Source organism: Lepisosteus platostomus, chromosome 12 (assembly GCF_059453375.1).
Source record: "Lepisosteus platostomus isolate fLepPlt1 chromosome 12, fLepPlt1.hap1, whole genome shotgun sequence".
In the NCBI taxonomy this organism is placed as follows: Eukaryota; Metazoa; Chordata; class Actinopteri; order Semionotiformes; family Lepisosteidae; genus Lepisosteus; species Lepisosteus platostomus.
The window spans coordinates 3,956,314-3,977,297 of NC_142622.1; the positions used below are offsets into that span (position 1 = coordinate 3,956,314).

Genomic DNA, 20,984 nt, shown 5'->3' on the forward strand with positions numbered 1-20,984 from the left:
GAAGGATTTAGGAACTGGAGAAATACTGTATCACATTGCCGGGGATAGCGCTTCTTTTCCTAACCTTTGGCCAAACACTCGACCTGAAATTCCGGAGCTTTTAGCAGATAAAAACACACAGAGATGAAGAAAACTGAGGTCCCCGCCCTCGGGACGGACAGCTAGAAACACTAAGAGCTCCCCTGGTCTTAAACTTAAATGAAGACCAACCCTAACTTCCACCTAAACCCTGTGTTTGTCCTAAACCTACGCTCAACCAGAACTGAAGCTTGAACTATAGGCCTATAAATCCAACACTAGCCACAGCCCTAACCCTACCTAATCCTAAACGTGACAGTGTGGCCTAACTCTAATCCTAGATCCATCCTTAACCCTAAGCAGACCCTAGCCCTATCTCCAACTCTGACTATCCCGTTTCAAATGTTACCCTAACACTAATCCTATACCAGTAAATAAACCAAACTATTTTTGTTAACTACAGGTGGCAAAATGTAACCTGTTTTTTTTTTATGCATCAAGTCGTAGATCATATCCATCAGTATTTGTCTGCCAGTGTAGCGAATACAACTAATGCAGAATTCTCCAATGCAGAATTTAAGCAGTCATTGTCAGCTATTCATTATTTAAAAAAAATGCTTTGGTATTGCACTTCGACAGGTTTTCGAATTGGGCTGGCACTAAGTTTAGCTCTGTGAAGAGCATAAACGCTTATAAAAGTTGGAAACCCACTACAGCAGGGTGGTACATTCTGTACATTGCAGAATGACACATGGTGGTGCGACGGCTCTTCCTAATCCGCACACTTTGCGGTTCCAGTTTGTACCATGAGGGATCCCTTTCCATTCTGCAATAAAAACAGCTTTTCCCATGGTGTCTCCCGACTCCGGGCTACAGCTGGAGATTCCTGCAACATCCGTCATCTGTTACCTTGAAATCTGCGACATTTCAGGAGCTGAAAACTGTCATTTAGCAATTGTCAAAACAGTTGTAATTGCTTAAGGAGCTTAAAGTCATCAGGTAGTAATTACGCAAATTACAAGGGCTCAATTAAGCAAATGAACACTTGTATGGAATTGAAAGCAGAGGACAGGGTGCTTCTGAGAAACAGGTAGAATGTAATGTTTTCATTTACCTTTTTTGTAAGCATTCAATAAGGGAGCAAAAAAAATGAAATGTTTGAATTTGAATGTTGAATACGTTTACACAGTGTTTTAATGTTACATTAAAATGTTCGGCACTTATAGCTCCATTTTAAGCATTTCATTGTGTGATCTACAGTGACCTACAGTATCGCAAAGCAAAATGTGTTCAAAATTTGAGGTTCCTGCACCTCGAATGTACTGCTTAAAAGCAAAAGCAATGCAAGTTTGTGTCAAAGCAGCTTTGTGGCGCTTTTCATATTTCACGTTTAGTAGTCTATCTTATAATTCATGTTAGATCAGAGCTTTCTTCTGATGGCATTTGTCATGATCAGATTACATCTTACAGCTCAATTACCGAGACCAGAATTCCATGTACATTGGAGTCTGAAGCATGATGTTCCCAAAATGACACATTGCCTCAGCATAATTCACAATTCTACTTTATATAAAGACCAGGATGGATATTCTCAGGTGTACCCAAGGGTTATCTGTTGTAAATGTCACTGAGCCTGCTCCTCCTATGCTGTTAAACCCAAAATCAAAGTAAAAAAAACAAATATAAGAAGGTGTAATATTAATTCAATTACCAATAGTGTTGTTTTGGTTCTGCTAATAACTTTATTTAAATAAGACACAAGAGCTCTATATTGAAAAATACAAAACAAAAGCCACACACTGCATAAATTAAAGTGTGGTGTGGCAGCTCATAAATACTGTTTAGCACAGTGGCTTGATACTACAGTGGAACTATATACAAACTTCAAACAAGCTTTTAAACAATTTTAAATTCCTATACCGTGGGTGTAGGAGACACTGGAAAATAGCTAATAACAGGACATACTAGTAGGGACGGGGAAACCTTAACCTGGATTTTTTGACAATAGTAATATACTGATTTTGCAATAGTGATTTTAATCCCCATAAACACACTGGTTTGGAGGACGGGAACATTTCTCACCCTGACTGGCAGAAGATACGGGAACTGTGTTGTATTCTACAAGGCTTCTACCACATTCATTAAGGAATTTCGTTTTGAAATCTTGTTAGCACAACCCTCGCAAACAGAGATTCATCTGTTTTATTTCACCCTTTTTTTGTGCAAGTGGGGAAAGTGCATATCCCCTTTGTCTGGGGAAAACGTGGGGATTGTTATTGCCATTGTGCGCAGAATTTCCGGACAGCAAGAGGACTTTAAAGAGCACTGTAAGCATTGAAGGAATGTGTCTATACCATATTGCAGCTTTATGTTTACATGTTCCTATTATCTGAACATAATTTGATTTGGTATCAAACAACTGAAAAAAGGCATTTACAGTACATGGGTATTTCCTGGGCCTGCAGGTCACTCTGACCCTGGTCCTTGAGTGTCTGTTCTTGACCCTAGCTGGCAGGTTTTATAGGTAACCAATCAGTAGTCTCAAACTCAGATCCTTGAGGATCTTGGCTCTTCTGTTTTTTTTGTTTCAACCCAAGTTATCAATTAAACAATTAACCCAAATATTTTCTTAATTAGACTTTTAGGTGTGCTCTTAAGGCCCTTTAACGTTGATTGCACAAAGACATTCACTTCTTTAAAGGTACTGTTACCCCAAAACACCTCAGAGCCAGGTAAGAAGTTACATTCCTACAGCCAATTAATAATTAGCCCACTTCTGTAACTGAGAATGTGATTTGACCAAAAACGAGAAGACAATTCCGGGAACTGAACTTGAGACCCCCGTTTTAATCATCAATTTCTAAAGGCTTGGAGTACTTAAGCCTTTTAATGAAAAATTACTTTTTTGGTACGTTAATTCAATTAGAGATCATTTGGAACCAAAATCAGAATATCATCAAAGTCCTTAGTTCCCTTAGCTGAACATATAACTTCCATAATTGGTAAATAGGTGACCTGCAAGACTGAACAGGGACCAGGGTTGGAGATCCCTGTATTAGGAACATATCACTGTGAATAAAATTGTTCATTGTGTACCAGCAGTCGGTCTTGTTAAGCAGTCTCTCCTGTTTTACTGAATCTAAGAGGCCTAGGAATATACTATACTATATACCAAGCGAAAATGTTTCTATAGCTAATATATAGTACAGTTACAGAGGTATGATATGTATCAGTCCCCCAGTGTTAGGAAAATGAATAGCTTACTATGTATAATTAAAAGGGTATAACCACAGATGTGAGGAAAAAGTGATGGTAGACTTGAAAAAGCATGAAAGGGTGTAATAAAACCAATAATTAGGTCTCTCAGGTTTCGTCAATCCAGTAGACTGTAATCTTTTCTCAATTTACAGTAACATTTAAAGTTACTTTCAAAATGTAGATGAACATAACCTTTATTGCACACTTATCTAGCTCATCAAAAAAATAATGTGAATGTTTGCTACCGGAACACCACACTAAATCACAAACAGAAAGGTGCTTGATAAATTAACATCAGCTTGAGCCGTTTTAAAGCCATGTCTAACCTGGCAAAGGGAGGAGAAGAGCTTGGAAACAACAGTAAAGCCACATACAAATAAAAATGAACGACTGTCAGTTTGTTCAGCTTTACTGTGCCTGGGAAGAATTTAAGGTAATAAAGTGTGTTAAACATCATATAATTGTGCAAGAGTTCTGGTGCCATCTCATTAGCTGAAAATCAATTATTAAAAAGTATGGCCAAAAAAGAACGACTAAATTTTCTAGTTAATGAAATATAGGACCTCCTCCTATCTCCTCTCCCTCACAGACTGAGAAGCGAGTTGGGTTAAAGGCCAAGGAATAAACTAAGTGATAATCCTGTTCAAGAAAAATATAATTTTAACATCTTAAGCTGTCAAGGAAGCAGACTGAGCCTCTCCTGTCCCCCAGATTTTTTTGATGTCCTTCTCTCTTCAGTTTCACTGATTTGATGAACACACATGGAATGTTTACTATGTACATCCTGGAGCACTGAACACGCGCTTGCAACATCTTAACAGTCATAGAATGAGAAACACCTGAATATTCCGAAATGCCACATTTTTGTTTTTCAAAAAGCGTTCAACGTGTAATTTGTGATGTCAGACATCACAGTTTCTGCTGGTTATGGTAGCGTTGCCCAACCCAAGAATTGGCCCTTAGATCAGAAAGCACTTATTCCAAGAACATGGAATGTCATGAGAAAAGACCGATGTACAAAAAGGAAAGGCAAGAGAGTGATGCTTATTGTTAACTCCTTAAGCTTTGAAAGCCACAGATTCAATACATCTCTACACAGATACATTCCAAATTACCTGAGTTAAGACTTCGAAAGAAATACCTGAAGCTAAGCCTGAAGAGGGCACTGTGCAACGGTTGTGGCCATTTTTTTTCTTTTTTCGTTTTCTTTTTTTTGCATTGTATGTCTAGAGAAGTTTAGAAACATAACCTGGATTGAGTGTAAACATAATCCTGAAAAGTACAGCATTTTTTTTCCCCCCATTACATAACTGACACAGCAATACACAGTTTCAATTTAGACAGGCATTTTTTTTTTTTTGATATAGAGCTTATTCAGACTGTGGATGTGGAAACAGAACACAGGACACAGAACTTATATATTAAAACGTACTACTGATATGAGATGCATTACTCACCCCCAACAACCCTCCCCCCCTCCCTCCAATTCCAATTAAAACATTTAATGAAGCATGTAGCATGTCTTTGTTTCTTGTTTTATGCAAGCGTTACTGCTTATTACAGAGTTAAAGGAGATGAATTCTATCCCTGCCAAGAACAGTGTTTACCGATATGCTAAGAACACTAAAAGGTTTTGTTCTGGACATTGTCGCTACTCCATGCAGATGTTAAATTTAGCAAGACGGCCTCAGAGGAGGCAGAGGCCCCGCTCTGCCGGGGACTAAAGGGCCGCGTAGCTCTGAGAGGCCGAGAGCTCGTCTGGCGTCGACTCCTGAAGTGCCGGGGAGAGCCGTCGCGCCGGAGGCTGGGCGAGGCCTTCGGGGGAGTCCGCCGTGCTGGTGTGGACCGAGACCTGAGAGGAGACCTGCCCGACAGTCACAGTGCTCGGGGCTGCGCTATGGCCGGCGCCGGGCGTGGGGGCCGGGCCGGGGGGCCCCGTGAACGCGGGGCCAGGAGGGGTCACGAGGAGCGAGGAGCCGGGCAGTCTCACGGGACAGAACGCCGAGCCCGTGGGGATGAAGTTTACCTTGTTTTTGTCGGGACATGAAAACAGTGGGACTGAGCTCGATGGACGAGACCTGTGGGGGGGGGGAACAGAACAAAAAAATAAATTCAGCTGTTTTGACTGAAGAAACTCTGCATGCAGTACTCTCTACTTCAGCTACTCCCATACACAAAATAATGTGTTCTCATGCTAAAGGCTGATTTACTGCCCAGCTAATCTAAAAGGAACGATTTCCAAGAAGGAAAAACACAAAAGACCAGCTATTTAAAATAAACCGGCTGAAACATTCTTGTTAAATCAAAGAATGCAAGGTTTCCAAGACTCAGAATAAGTTAAGACCTTATTTATGGCTTGATATGTGGAAAACTGGCAATTAAAAGCTACAAAAACAAAAATGGAGAATTAACATTATAATTGTAGCCGACAATATCTGTAAATTAGGAGAAGTAGATTTAGCAGGCTTGGCTTTTTTTACCAACAGATGAATAGTCTACTTGTCAGATCTGCTATAGTAATTCCATATGGTTCATAAATTACCCTGTTTCGTAGTTTTTCAGTACTTTTTTTTAGGGAAACATCAACTTTAAAGCAGATATAACTGTTGTATTAACAGCTTTTTGTGTGCTAGTAAATGATTAATGCATTCCTATTTAAGTGCTAGCATGCTATTTATACAGCAAACACATGGCTTTCTAAAATAGTGTTACCCACTTTAGTTCAGAGGTTGCAAATCACACTTGCACACTAAACTGCCAATTAATAAAACATTCATATACAGTATGAGAACAATCTGAGTTTTGTTAGTAATCATTAGCTACTACTATTAAGTAATTAACCATCGATTCATGTTAATCTATTACAGGTTATAATGAATCTATAAAAGTATTCGGCAACCCCAAATGTCAATATTTTCTTTTCTATACGTTCTGCTACGGATACTCTACTACTATGTATATATCTACTGGATCTTTTCGTAACAAAGCCACTACACCCATTTTCATGCTTAATGTAAGATTTTTACAATGACCAGTGCCCATTTGTGAAGTGTTTATAATAGAGAATGACATGGAAGCACTTCACCTAAACTACCCAAATCTAATACGTAAAAAAGCTGTAATTGATTGTTTCCTTGAAGATGTTTCTTCACTTCAGATTTGGACTGTATAAACAGTGTTGTGCTTCTAATTATTAGTAAGCAGTAAAAACAGATTTCCAACACGTTTTTTCATACTCTGATTGGCATCTCAATCGATGGAATGGTCTTTCATTCATTATGAAAATGAATTTTGGCATTTGCAATTGCACCAAATACAGTATATATATATACCCTATGTATAAAAGATTTAAAAATGGTATTATTTGCTAATATATACAACTCTTAAACATTTTAAACAACAATGAATCCTTCACAAAGCCAACTTGAGAAATTAAACAAATTTCTGACCTACAGTAAGATAATGTAATTTTGGCGGTTAGTTTTAAATGCCACTGGTTTACACCTGACTTGCATATATTAATGTGTTGCTTGTATATTATATACCCATACCTACAAACTCTGTGCAAGCTAAAATTTCAAAGCATTACATTGCAATCACAGGACTGTTGTTTTCTAAATAACACAGCTGATTAAAACTAATTGGTGCAGAAAAAATGTGCAGTCACACAAACTCCAGAGAACCGTGCCCAGAAATGTCCTGTGGAAAACAAGGAAGTACGAGTGTATTGAGAGTATTGCCAAGTCACCATAAACATCGTGCCAGGACCTTAACAGTACTAAGCTTCCTGAACACCTGCAGGTTAAAACACATGTAAGAGATAAACACGCTGGTTATGAACAGTGTTCATATCATGGAGGACAGAAGCATAACTATCTTCCAGCTTAATCTTGTCAGATCTCAGAAGCTAAGTTAACATTCAGCCTACTTGCGTGTATCGATGTGTTGGGCTCCCTCCAATATGTAAATGGAGTCAGGATTCTTTGGGATGAAAAGTGCTATTCGTATGCAATTAATTTTCTTATATACTGCACTTTTTACAATATATAAATATATCAATATTTTAATGAAAAGGATGGCAAACATTCTTATTTAATTGTTTAATACAATGATCAGTTCCAAAAGGACATGTAATTGAGAATGGCTTTAACAAGAACATTGATGCATTTCTCGCATACATCATGTCTCATGAGAGGGGAGCAGCTTTGCAGTTATTGAATGCAAAACCCATGAAAAACTAAAGACATTAAGTCTCTTAAAAAATAAAAAATAATTAAAAAGAGGCCATAACCATATAATAAATTTAAAGGAAGACAAATTTGTATGTTTTGGGGTTCAAAATCATGACCTTCTCAGGTAGCAGTCTGAAAACACTTGACATCAAGCAAACGCTTTTTTTGTCAGAAACTATTCTGACAACGACGAGTGTAATTTGACCTTCTTTCAAGGAACATAATTATGAACTACATCACAATGTGTAGTACGAGGTTAGTTACAAAGAGAACTATATTTAAAAATTATAATTAAAGTAATTACATTTATAATTATAAATTGATTTCAAAATCCATAACTTGTCAACCATTTAGCCAAAGCAAATAATGAATTTAAAACTAACTCAGTGACAACTTAAGAATTTGCTGATTGTGACTTGATAATGAATACTTGAATTTGGGCCTCAGATTTGATGCACAATTAACAAAGAGACAGTCTGCTCTCTCTTACCTGTGCACTGCCAATCACTAGTCTTTTCCAAATTTGAAACAAATGGGGTCAAAATCATTTTAAGTCAGACCAGGTGATCACTAATGAACCTCTTGAATCCCCAAACCCTGGTCAAAACTTTTTTTAAAGTCACATTTTCAAAGGGTGAAAACAAATCATCTTGCTTCATATCCTGAGATAGTAGCTCCTCGAATCTCTATTAAATCTGTGTTTTTTTTTATCAGTTGCTCAAACTAACATTATTTCTGGCTGCAGAAGATAGCTTCTTATACAATATGATTACTATGCTTCGCTGAGTTCAATAAATTAATAATACTGCACTAATGTCTTTGTTTTGCACAACATACAGTATTGTTTGGGTCCTAATGCCCCAGTACAGTGACAGGGACACTATACTGTAAAAATGCGCCTTCCTTCAGATGAGATGTAAAACCAAGGTCCTGACTCTCTGTGGTCATTAAAAATCCCAGTGTGTGTCTCAAAAAGAGCAGGGGTGTCAGCCCCAGCGTCCTGGCCAAATTTCCCATTGGCCCTCCTAATGGCCTCCAATCATGGCCTCCTAATAATCATAATACCAATCACGGCCTCCTAATAATCCCTATCAGTGAATTGGCTTTATCACTGCTTATCTGTTCTCTACTTATCACTCTGTTCTCCTCCTCACTGAGAGCTGGTGTGTGGTGAGCGTAATGGTGCACAATGTCTGTTGTCACATCATTGGTGGTGGTGGAGGGGATCCCCATTACCTGTAAAGTGCTTTGAGTGGAGTGTCCAGATAAGCGCTTTGTACGGTAAGTGTAAGGAATTATTTTTTTGTACTGTATATAGTTTGTGCATGCTGATAACACCTTTATCTTTGCATTTCCTATAAGATAAGATATAGGATAAGAGGAAAAGCTACAATAACCAGGCAAAAGTGTTTTGATTGTTACAGAAAAGACCAATATCTATGTCTGTTATTAGCCACAGTGGGCATCTAGTCAGTGCAAAAAAACAAAAACAAAATAAAACTAAACTCCCTGGAGACTACAAGCAACAAGTGAACTGCTGCAAGCAATATAAATCAGTCCAACAAAAACAGCTTTAGGTTCGTCACCATTTAAAATTAATATTAAATCCTTACCATTTAAAATTTAAACTACTTTGCCGCTAACAGTACTGTAAACAAAAGCATGATTTATCAGTCAGCTCCTGAAAGGATCAAACGAATACACTTTGTACTGTACATCAAACACCATGTCTGTGTTTTGGTAATGGTAGTTCTAAAAGAACCCTTCAAGACCCCCCTGTATATCATTAAGCATTCTGCTTAGATGGAAAAGAATCGCAAGTATTTAAGGGAAAATTTGTGCCAGCAACAAAATAAGCATGATTTTTACTTTTTCTTTTTCTCTCTCTTCAGAGCAAATGTACTTGCCAACAGAAGAGAGGCATTTCAAAATAGCTACTTCCTGCCCTTGATAAAAGACGTTAGCATTTATCGTTTGCACAAATCAGCTGACATAAAAAGTATTACTTACGCCATTTCCTCAAAGACCTTGACTCTCTCACATCCCTCTGGGGGTTCTCGTTTGAACATGTAGCTGTTGTTTGGTTTAGGAGAGGAGGCAAACTTAGGCAGGGGTGAAATACTCCCACTGTCTGAAAATGGAAAGGAGCACATTTCAGTGGGAGAGCCATTATGCTTTGCAGCTCTGCAAAATACAGGACAGTCTTATGACCATCAACTGCTCTGCAGATTCAAACCCCAGACTGAACTTTCCAATACACATTTTCAATACGTCCAATATAATATATACATGAAGCAGGGGGCACAAGTGGAAACTACATGGAAGTGCATTTAAAACTGAAAATAGGAGGCACTTCTCTATCCAGAGGGTCTTGGGAGTGTGGAACAAGCTGCTGAAGCCGATACCCTGGCTTCTTTCAAGAAACGTCTGGATGAGATCCTCACATTAATTACTGTAACTACGAACTACCAAATAGGCCAAATGACCTCCTCTCGTTTCTAACCTTTTCTCTGTATTTTTAAACTTTGTTTACTTCTCAGTATTTTGTCATGTTTTAGTAGTGCTCCTTCAGATACAGAGGTTTTCATATACAGTACATACTGTATTATTAGAATAGATTTCCAAGTATTGCATTGCTTTATGCGAAAAGCTTAAGATGAACAGACCTTTCTAAACGTTATATTCCAGCTGCCTTTCCAAAATCAACAATTTGTAAATCACCAATGAAATTATGAAAACATCATTATACATATACTCTCTCTATATATACCTGTATATATATTACATAAAATAAGGCCTCAGGAATACGTAATGAAGTATAACTACAGCAAACGTTTACAGATGACTATATTATACATATACAACTTTAATGAGACTGAAAGAGGATGTCATTAAAATACACTTGTCTGATAATAATTCACTGTGAACATAACCCTTCTTAAAAATCAAATAGTGACAAGCTGTACAAGGATAGAAACACACAGCAAATGTTTCTAACCAAAACATGGAGTTCATTAAGAAAAAGAACAAATCTAGTACACATGAATCTTATATAAATGCTTGGGTTGTTTCTTGGGATTAAATGGTTGATCTGTAAAAGGAAATCATATAAATTGGAAAGCAAAAAAAAACAATCAGACAAAACCAAGCAATCGGTAATCTCCCCAGGTATTTTTCACATAAACCACTAAAACCAGTATGCCTTAACATGATCCCCCAAAAGCTGTCCATACTGTAAATATATCTTCAGAGTTGGATTATTTGCGGAACAGAGTACAATCTTTCTAACTTAACCATGTCTGCTTGTACAATCCAAACATAAGCTATATGCTGTAAACCATGTAAGTTACTGTTGGAAAACAGCCATTTATATACAGTATTCTTTATAAACTTTTTGAAAGGGATGAACAAATGTCACGTTTTTAACTATAATTGTGTTTTACACATGGGATTGTAGCATATCAACAACCTACTGTAGGCTAAAATGAAATTAACTTAAAAAGCAATATAAAGCCCTCAAGTGTTAAAAAAATGCAATAACTTAATGTGACACCTTTTACAATTAACACAAAATTAATGCTTCCTGGTGTTTTCCAGGAAGTATCAGATTTATCATATTAACTGGTAAGACCTGGATGTCAATAACTATGTCATCATGCTAATACACAATCAGCAGTTTGTTAGAATACACACTTCTGATTGTTACATTAAGATATCTGATCACACAGTACATTCAGTTAAGAAGAGATACACTGCTGAATCTTTTCTACCTAAGTACTTGGAATCGTTTCAAAGCTGCTGAAAAGACAGCATCTTTATTAAGGAAACAACAAAATGGACACAAATGAGACAATGATTTCAAAGATCAATAAGGATCACGCAAAAAAGAGACAGATAAAAATGACACCGGAATTTGACAGTCTGTAATGTTGTTTAAGACTAGTCTATTAAAACAAACCCCTGACTGACCTGAAAATGAATGTTTATCTAAGGGATATTACATCTGGAAGCACTTGACTTAATTTCAGCTTTTTGTTATGTAAGAGTTTAGATCTATTGGAAATTTAGACCTATTGAGCTCTATTGAAAGAAAAAGTTGACATGCTTTTGCTTGTTGCTTTTATTTCCTATCATCTATAAAAAAGAAATCAATTTACAATTTTATTCGGACACAAACCTACCTCAAGGCACATTTATACTCAAAAACTGTGGAAGATTATGCTTTCAGTGTCTTCCATTTGCACTAAATAAAGAGCAAAAATGGGAATAACAGCTGTCCAAAAGCTTAAAGGTTTTCCAATTCTTCTCAACTGGCAAAAGAACGTGCTTTTGTCTAACTGCATCCCTGATAAAGTCCAGCTCTTTTAGTTGGCGTGTTTAAGTCTAGAGTGTTATTTGCTTGCACACAGTTCCTCCCAGCACAGATGTTTGATTTAAAGGAATACTTTCATTCAAAATTAACCTAAGATGCTTATTTCATGACAAAGAAAACAGAACTGAAATACTTATTTGCAAAGAATCATAAATTATTTTTAAAAAAATCCACAACTTTGATCAGTGCAGTAACACGACTGGCGCAAGTGAGGTGAGGTGGCTAGCGCTTCTACCTCACAGTCCTAGGGTGCCGGGTTCGATCACAGGCTGGAATGCCAGTGTGTGATGTCTGCATGTGTTTGGCAGGTTGGGCTTGTTCATGATCACACATTAGGGGGGTTTGTCCTTAGTATTTGTCATATGATTTTAATAAAAATCTACCAGATGAACTTGATGGGCCAAACATCTGATGACAGAAAAGCAAAAAACATAATTACAACCCACTCGATGTTCACTTATTCTCTACTGTGGTTAGAAAATGCTAGATATTGATTTTCAAGTGTAAACTGTCATTTACAGAACAAAATGGCCACAGAGAGGGGTCTTGAAGACCACGTCAGAAAAGGTAAAAGCCCCTTTTCCACTGTGGTGAAACACCCAGCGCAGGTGAGCAAGGATTCCAGTTCAGCTAAATTCTTTTCTTTGCGTTATCAATTTGCCAGCAGTGCACCTCTTACAGAGAGCAAACTGGCTTTGGTGGGAATGATCCCTAAAGCACAGCACTGAGTACTGCCACATAACTGCAAAAAAAATATTTTAATCACCGTGATCACAGCCTCTTGAACCCTGTTGCAGGACAAGCAGTAAAACATCAATCATTTTATTTGCTCCAGGAAATTGGACTCTTTCCAGCCAAAAGTCATTGTTCAGGACACATTCCTCTTCATATCTTTGTATCTGCATATCTAATGTAAAGCAGTTTTAATGAATGCCTTAAATTGAACAGATAAATGTAAGTATGTAGTTTTTTCTAATTTACTTCAGAATCATTTTAAGTACTACTGTACTTTAAATTATTTTGTAGGTGGTGACGGTAAACAATGCTATTGTCAAATTTTCTAAAAATTTGATTTTTAAGCTCCTATGGATCCAACTATTTTAATTGCAGAGGCACTGATTTGTATAATCTATAAAAAGATTACACATCACATTTGCTTTAATTGCTTTTATCTGAGAGGATAACAACCTCAAACACAGTAAGTACTATAATAGGAACAGATCAGAATACTTATTTTGTAAGTAAATCAAGTATGACACTTGTCAAAGTGTTTTTTTCTTTTCAGCACTTATTTACCGCACTGAGGCACTTGAAGATGCAGTTCTTGAATGAAAATGCACCATCTACACATCCATTTTGTAATCCCTGATTACAGTAATTTAAAGACTCGTACACACTTAATGAAGAAGGATGTGGCGTTTCTTCTACATATAACACACAGAATATATAAGGAAATGCTTCAGACCTCAACTTCTGCAAATACAATTGACCTTTATTTAGCTAAATAAAGGGGAATAGAAATACCAGCTGGTGCATTTAAAAATTAAATGTAAATATAACTACAGTTTTTCTTTGTCTATCTGCCTCATATTAAAATCACCATTCCCATTGAACAGAATAGTCCACAACACTTTTACAGTGCAAAGAAAGGAGCATACTTTTCTAGAAGTGCTGAAGACTGTCTTAAATTTGGATATCTTGTCTTCAGTGCTTCATAAAACAGAGAGACACAAACAGAGGAGGAGGAGTGAAATAATTTTTGTCTTGTTAAATCAGGTTTTATGCGATAAGGTTAAAGAACACACTTCAGAACTACATTAAGAAAATGTGTAGTGTCTCAAGAAAGTCCACACCAACAACCTTAAGGCTACTAAAAATGTACTTACATTTACAGATGTGAAATAGTACAATTCTTCATTAAAGTCATATTTAGGGAAAAAAGTTAGTAGAATATATAAAAAACATTCCTAATCCTGCTAGGAGGTTAAAAGATTTTTATGGTATGAAACAAATTACTTTCTGTATTAAGTTTAAACTCACAATTAATTTGACTGGGATAGTGGTCATGTTGACACATCAGGAATGCCTAAATAAATTCTGTTCATATCACTGATGCAATACAATGCAAAATAAACTTTTCTGTAAAAGAAAAAGACGTTCGCTAAGTAGCCTATCTAGTTTAACTAAAATATTTTAAATACCAAAAAGCAAAACAATAATACACCTACTTACTGTATAACACCTTACTTAATGTATTACAAGACATTACATTATTTATATATATGGTTTAATTTAGAGCTGAACAAATTCAGGCTAGCTTTACTCCTCAGATATTCTCCAGACCTACACTTTGCTTCTCCACATGCCAGTCTGGATGTGTTCTTTTCTCGAGTCTGAAAACACAGCAACACCCAACCTCTAAAAGCTCTTTAGTCTGTGACACCACCACAATGACCTGCTTTCCGAGCACAGTTATACAAGAGCTGGAAAACAGCACAGATGCGGCAGTGTTCTTTCTCCCTTTCCTCTCCCTAGTCCTGGATAGAACAAGGAAGAGGTTTTCATTTGCTGGTTTGGCTTACCCTCAAATTTCCCCCTGGTCTTTACTAAAATAATGGCCTCCTAATAATCCCCATCTGTGAACTGGCTTCATCCCTCTGCTCTCCTCCCCTCTGAGAGCTGGTGTGTGGGGAGTGTTCTGGCACACTATGGCTGCTGCTGCAGCCCCACCTGGATGATGCACACTGGTGGTGGAGGGGATGCCCATGACTTGTAAGGCGCTTTGAGTGGAGTGCCCAGAAAAGCCCTACAGTATATAAGTGTAACGAATTATGATTCTTCTTCTCCTCACAATACTCCACCCCAAACTACAGGAAATGCATCCGGCATCCGGCAAGGTTTTACTTCGGCGACACCTTGGACTCACCCAGCAAGGTTCGAGACACGAGCTAAAATGTCTACGCCCAGCTGCACAAGTCGATTCTGTGCAAAAAGAACTGGTATAACGGCTTAGGCTTCTTCTGTGAGCCACGTGTACGCGGAGAGGGCCCCGACAGGGCTCCGTCTGCAGGGGGCTGCGAGCAGGACCGCAAGGGCCGCCCCGCGTCCGCCGGGCCTCACCTTTGTCCCGGTCGTACAGGAGGTCCTCCGCCGAGCACGGGCTTCCGTCCTGGGACCCCGGCGGGCAGCAGGGCGAGTGGCTGCTGCTGCGGCTGCTGCTGCTGCGCTCCTGCACGGAGGGCGTCTGCGTGTCCACGCTGCGGGTGCTGCTGCTGCTGCTGCGGCACTGGGGCGGGAACGGCGCCCGCCGGCCGTCGGGCACGTCCAGGGGCTGCGGCGGGAGGGGCGAGAGGGGGACACTCCAGTCACTCCCGTCCTCGGGGGACGCTCGCCGCTTTGCAATGTGCGCGACTACCCCTCCCCACGGCCAGGGCCCGTGGCTTTGGACAGCGCCCGCGAGCTGGAAAACGGTACCGGAGCATGCGGGCCCGGACTACCAGACGCCGAGACAGGTTTTACCCCCACACTATCAAACTATTAAACTCCCAGCCTCTCTCGCCTACGATCTGAACCTCCCAGTACCTTCTCTCTTACCAAAACTGAAACACACACTGAAATCGACCTCCACCTCACATGTCAAGAAGCTCACTCCCCATCATTTTCCATCCTTTATTTCATTCTGTTGATGTATGATTTTGCACATCTGATGTTTTGCACATTACCTGTTACCTGTTGTTGTTTTGCACATTGCCTGTTGTCTCTGTCTTTCTTTTCTTATACAATTGTATCGTTGTTGTTTTTCTTGTACTTCTTACCGTCTGAGAGCTAGCTAAATAGCATTTCATTCTACCATATACCTGTATACGAGTTAAATGACAATAAACTTGAACTTGAAGCTTCAGTACCGCCGGAGCACCAGGTTGCCAACCAGAAATAACAGCATAAATACCAAGAATCGGACCTGAAAAAACAAACTCCTCTGGAGACATTTAGCTACCGGTAGAAGGAAGATCTCGATGCATCTGACAAAACCATCATCTCTTCCAGAGCTGGAAAATCTTATACTTGATTGCAAATCCACTGAAATAAAATCTCGGTTCTGACATCACAGCTTTGTGGTGGACAAAGAGTGCATAATACTCACGACGAGCAGACTTTTTAAGCCGGTTAATGACTCGAGCAATATTGAAAAACCACTCTTTGGCCATCTACCGTACGTAATACCACTTGAAGCTAAAACGGTGCTCTTATCCGTTTATTTCATAAGATTACACGTTCTCAAGTCTGTAATGAAGGTCGTAATCAGTTACGCATTTGGTACTTGCTGGCAGAGAGGCTGTGGTTTTGAATCCCTTTCATAATTAGTTTTAATGTCTTCAAAAGGAAAAAAAACAGACTGCAGTTTGATAGGAGTCCAATAAAGTCCCCAGCCACGCAACATAATGCTTGAGGTAAAATCCAATCTAGATGGTGATAGAGCTTGTGGGACCAGTTTGTGTTATGGGACATATTTTGCCAGTTGGGTGATACACTTGAGCACAAGTATTGCTGCAACACATAAGGAACAAATCTGAAGCAGGCTCCCATGTTTTAACTCAAGTGGCACAGCCATACCCAAGACAGTTTGAGTTTCCAGAAAGACAAAAATGGCGGTGAAACTGCAGTCTTGATGAGTAGAGAAACCCCGCATCGCAATACCTTTCTTCTTTGGCACATGACGAAAAATACAACGATATTTATATTGAGAGATCTGTGAGAGTGAATGCATCTATGTGTTGTTTTTGTGGGATACAGAAATGATTTTGCATTGGGAGTCAGCTGTCGGACGGTTCTTGTACAGGAGCAGTCAGCAGTGCATGATGAAAGCTGACAACTTGAACCACATGGCGGGCATCCTGGTTTGTAGAGAGATCCCATTCGACAGTAGTGTGATTAAACCTGGGACGGGTCAGTACCAGCACCACGGACCTCCAACTGGTCTGGGTGAGCCGGTAGGTGGCACACTCCAATGACCCGGAAAGGGGACTGGGGACTCTGTGTTGCAGGCGAGATGATTAAAGCAATGACCCGACTACTTGGTGATTTTCGAAAGAGTAGGGCTGTTGCCCCGTTGTCCTGGAAACACCTGAGGTACAGGCCTGACCAGGCTTTAGGCTTCAGGTTCTGGTACTGCTCCAGCCACCAGAGCACTGCCTGTTCAGGCCTCTCACGCCGACTCAGTGGCTGGGAAATGCCGATTCTGAAACTGACCAGCTAGATCAGTACAGAAAACACTCACCTATGATTAAGACTCCTCAAAATGAACTGCCCTTTTCAGACTTGGTAAGAAGCAACATTTTAGCTTTTGTCATGTATGTGTGAGCAGCCCTGTGATATTTAAAAATATTCACTCGGTATACAGTACCGCTCATTTCAATTAAGAAAACGAATATAAAACATTTAGGTTCCTTACAAAGAAACTAAACCTAGTATTAAGCAGGACATATGATGAGCATTTAAAAGGTGTTTTATCAATGCACAAGGGAATCAGAAATACTCCTTGTTCTTGCTTTGACCTTTGTGCAAAGGAAAGGCGAAGATAAAAAGCCTGTGGAATCTGTCCTGGATTCTAAAGTGGGTTGTATGTCACAATGGGGAGGCTGTTTATCCAAAGAAAGTCCAGAGGGCTGTACTGCAGTTCAAAATGCATTCCTGCTGAATCCAAATCATTATCCTGGATTTATGGCTTTTGTAGTACGTCGACAGTTTGATTTCTTACGAAAACTGATAACAGGATTTCATATATAAAACAATATTGTATTTTACACATGTATAGCATTATACATCACTAGGTCAACAGAAAAGGACTTCAAGCAACTAAAGAGATAATGTCTATTACAAACCAAAAATGAACATAAAGACACTTTCACAGAATATTTTCCTCTCTGTGTCTTAGTACTACAACAAGAAGCCAGATAAACAACAAATGTAAAACCATCGATATTTTATAAGTTGAATAACCTCAACCTCAATCAGCTGGTGTGATGGGAGTTCTATATTCATAATTCCTCAGCAGTGTAGTGAATGTGTCGTAGATTATTAACTACTGAGCTGTAAAGCCTAAATACTGCCACTGTGCATAATGTGTTACCTTCTCTTGTGCACATATAAACATTACACCTATAGTACACAGTTAGATATTCTACTTTTTTGACAAGAAGATTTAGATTTGTGGTAGAGTTTTCTAAAGAGCAATCGTCATAAAGGTAATGAAGATTAGCTAAATATTATTAATGTAGATGCAACTTATTCTGAAGCAACAGAGAGGCACTGTAGCTTTGGGCTGATTGGAAAAGGCACAAGAAAAGATTTAGTTACCACAAGGCAAAGAACTGACATGTTCTGAATAATAATGGTACAAAACCGATTTTCTCATTTGGAGCTCACAAAGCCTATGAATAATTTGAAAATGACCCAAGTGTTGGCCCACAAAAAAAGCTATTTGTTGAACCATATTATGCTTTTCATCATCCTGTCAAGTTTAAGAGCAACTCTGCAACAAGTTCATTGGAGCACCTCCATCTTTCATTGACAGGAAATGACGGCAGCGATACTGATATTCCAGACAAAGTGACTGATGTTAAATGTAAAAATTCCCTCTGAAAGATCAGCACAGTGACTGAACATTGATAAGTTTATAAATCTCATTTCTCAATTGTTTAAGAGATAACTAACAGCTAAGCTGGAAAGAAGGTAATGTTTCATGTGTGTTTTTGAACAATTACTTCCTGCAAATAAGCTCAATTCCCCACACTACCACACTCATACAGTATATTTTACAATATATACTGCATGTTTTTAATTAAAAATCTGTTCCTAAAAACCAGGCAAAGAAAACTAACATCCAGATTTAAATTTACATTAGAAAACTGGATTTCTAATAATGACAAAACATTACCTCAAGTAAAAATAATGCAGCAATACTTATATGGTGTAATTTGAATATTGCATACAATGCATCTCATCTTTGGGATATCATTTTAACAAGATTTTACAATAATGCAAAGTACGTACATTTTTCCAGGAAAATACGCAGACTATAAATGGGACACAGTTCTCATTGTAGCCTGCGTATTTTCAAGATTGCTAGTTTCCTCTGTAGACAATTACTGTTGTGGACTCCTCAGCTTCTTTGATTGCTGTGCGTTTCTAAATTTTGATACAATTTATTGAACTATATATAAAAAGAGCCCTTATTCTTTAAAAGTAAATAATCCATCTCTTTCAGTCATGTTTCAATTCAATGAAACACACCACACTTTAGTGTCAGAATCCCTGCTCATACACAGATCTCATTGAGATGTTCAGAAAAAAAACCCAAACCGTTCAGTATATTGATCTCATAGGCTAACTCCGTTGGTTTTTTCTCCTTCTTGATAAAATCTGAAATTCTCCCACTTTGCTCATGAATGCACCAGACGCTGCAATTGCTGCTTCACAGCACCCACTGGGATGGTTAGCAGCACTATCACCTAGACTGGCTGGGATGAGCCCGTCTTGTTCTCCCGAAAGGAAGTCACTAGATTTGTTACATGCGTTATTGTCTTCATATCTCAACCACAAATCGGATGTCCCGGAAATCAATTTCAGTGCACTTGGCATGAAGCACTCCCTCCCACCAAGTATTTTACAATAAATTCTCTGTCCACAATGTCATTACAGACTGGCAAGGCCTCAGGCACCCATGCACCTCCGTGATAGGGAACTGCCAACACCATATTTTACAGCGGTAGGAGTATTACATAGCCGTCTTTGTACTGCTCTGCCACTTGACTTAAATCACCCCTGAAAACGGCTGTTTAAATTCCTCTGGACCAGTTTAACCATTTCAGCCAGTACTGAAAACCACCCAGTGATGTAATTTGCACAGCATCCAATCCGAAATGCAAACCAGCACATTACATATATAGTGCCATGCAAAAGAATGGTTTGCAAAATCATACATAAGAAATATTAATAGCTACTTCAAAGTGTTATGACTACCAACTTTACAATGACAAAATGTGAGAACTGTGCAAGGTTCGGAGTACTTTTGCAAGTGAGTGTATTCCATAATAGAGACTGTAGACAGCGATATAAAATAAGATATTGCATTAGCAGGTGACTTTCTCCATCACATCCATCAGTTAGATCTTTTCTAACTAATCTTTCATGTCCAAGGACGGCATCTGGCCAGCACTCCTCACACAGGATCTTCATCTGTAACACTGCAGTGGCAGTTTTGAAGAAGGTGATTAATGAGAAACTACAGGTAACTAAAAAAGGAACTGGGCTGATTTGCCCCTGTTCTTTGGTGCCACAGAAGATCAAGACCATTTCTGGGTTCGAAAGCATTTTCCATGTTAGCTTTTGAGAGTTTTCACAAAGAGCATTTGTGCATTTTATCAGCTCTTGACATTTGTAAAAAGACAGCCCTCGGTTTCTCTGACGTGATGAACTGTTCTGATAACCTGTCCTGCAAACATACCTTTATACCCACCTCCTTCTCTCCACTGTCTCTGATGAAGACCTTCTCCAGCTCATGATTTATGCCCTCCATGCTGCTCGGGACCCTGGAAATGGCTGACTTTGGCACTGGAATGTTTGACAATGGCATCGGGACAGACCTGGGCACAGCTGCCTACAGAAGTATACATAATGCAGAGTATGGTTAAAATTTTCTCAAATTAACACTTTTAATTCTCAAACTATGCGTAAACACATGAACATCTTGGTGATTGTCCTCTTTTGGAACTGCATGCAGGTCAGTATTAAAAAACAAAAACATTTGACCATCTGGGTATTGATTCAATCAAACTGGACCCAACAAATAAAATACAGTGTGCAAGGGTAACATTCAATGGGCTTGATCGACTGCAATTTTGAGTGTTACCTAGCTTCAAACACTAACTGCAAATGAAGACATTGTGTTCAGCCCCAAGGAGATCTTGAATAATTCTATTTTGTGTGCAAGGACACTGAACAGTTAGGGATCTACATGTCAGAGGCAGAGCTCAATTCCCACTCTCTGCGCCAGGTCTCACTGGCCATCTGGTCAATAGGGTTTGTTCCTCAACTATTGGAAC

General features: G+C 38.8%; 1 protein-coding gene across 3 annotated transcripts in view; it reads right to left on the reverse strand.

Annotated features, from left to right (window-relative positions):
* Nucleotides 1–1,737: 1,737 nt before the first annotated feature.
* Nucleotides 1,738–20,984, reverse strand: part of glcci1a (glucocorticoid induced 1a) — a 72,643-nt gene continuing 53,396 nt past the window's right edge. For 2 of the 3 annotated variants that reach the window (XM_088600472.1, XM_088600471.1), the window contains exons 5-8: nt 20,387–20,539; nt 15,001–15,211; nt 9,519–9,639; nt 1,738–5,354 (exon numbers count right to left, since the gene is read on the reverse strand). In XM_088600472.1, coding sequence (XP_088456598.1) covers nt 4,997–5,354; nt 9,519–9,639; nt 15,001–15,211; nt 20,387–20,539 — 843 coding nt within the window. In that variant the 3' untranslated portion in view covers nt 1,738–4,996. The remainder of the gene's footprint in view (nt 5,355–9,518; nt 9,640–15,000; nt 15,212–20,386; nt 20,540–20,984) is intronic. The other variant, XM_088600473.1, reaches the window with a different exon arrangement.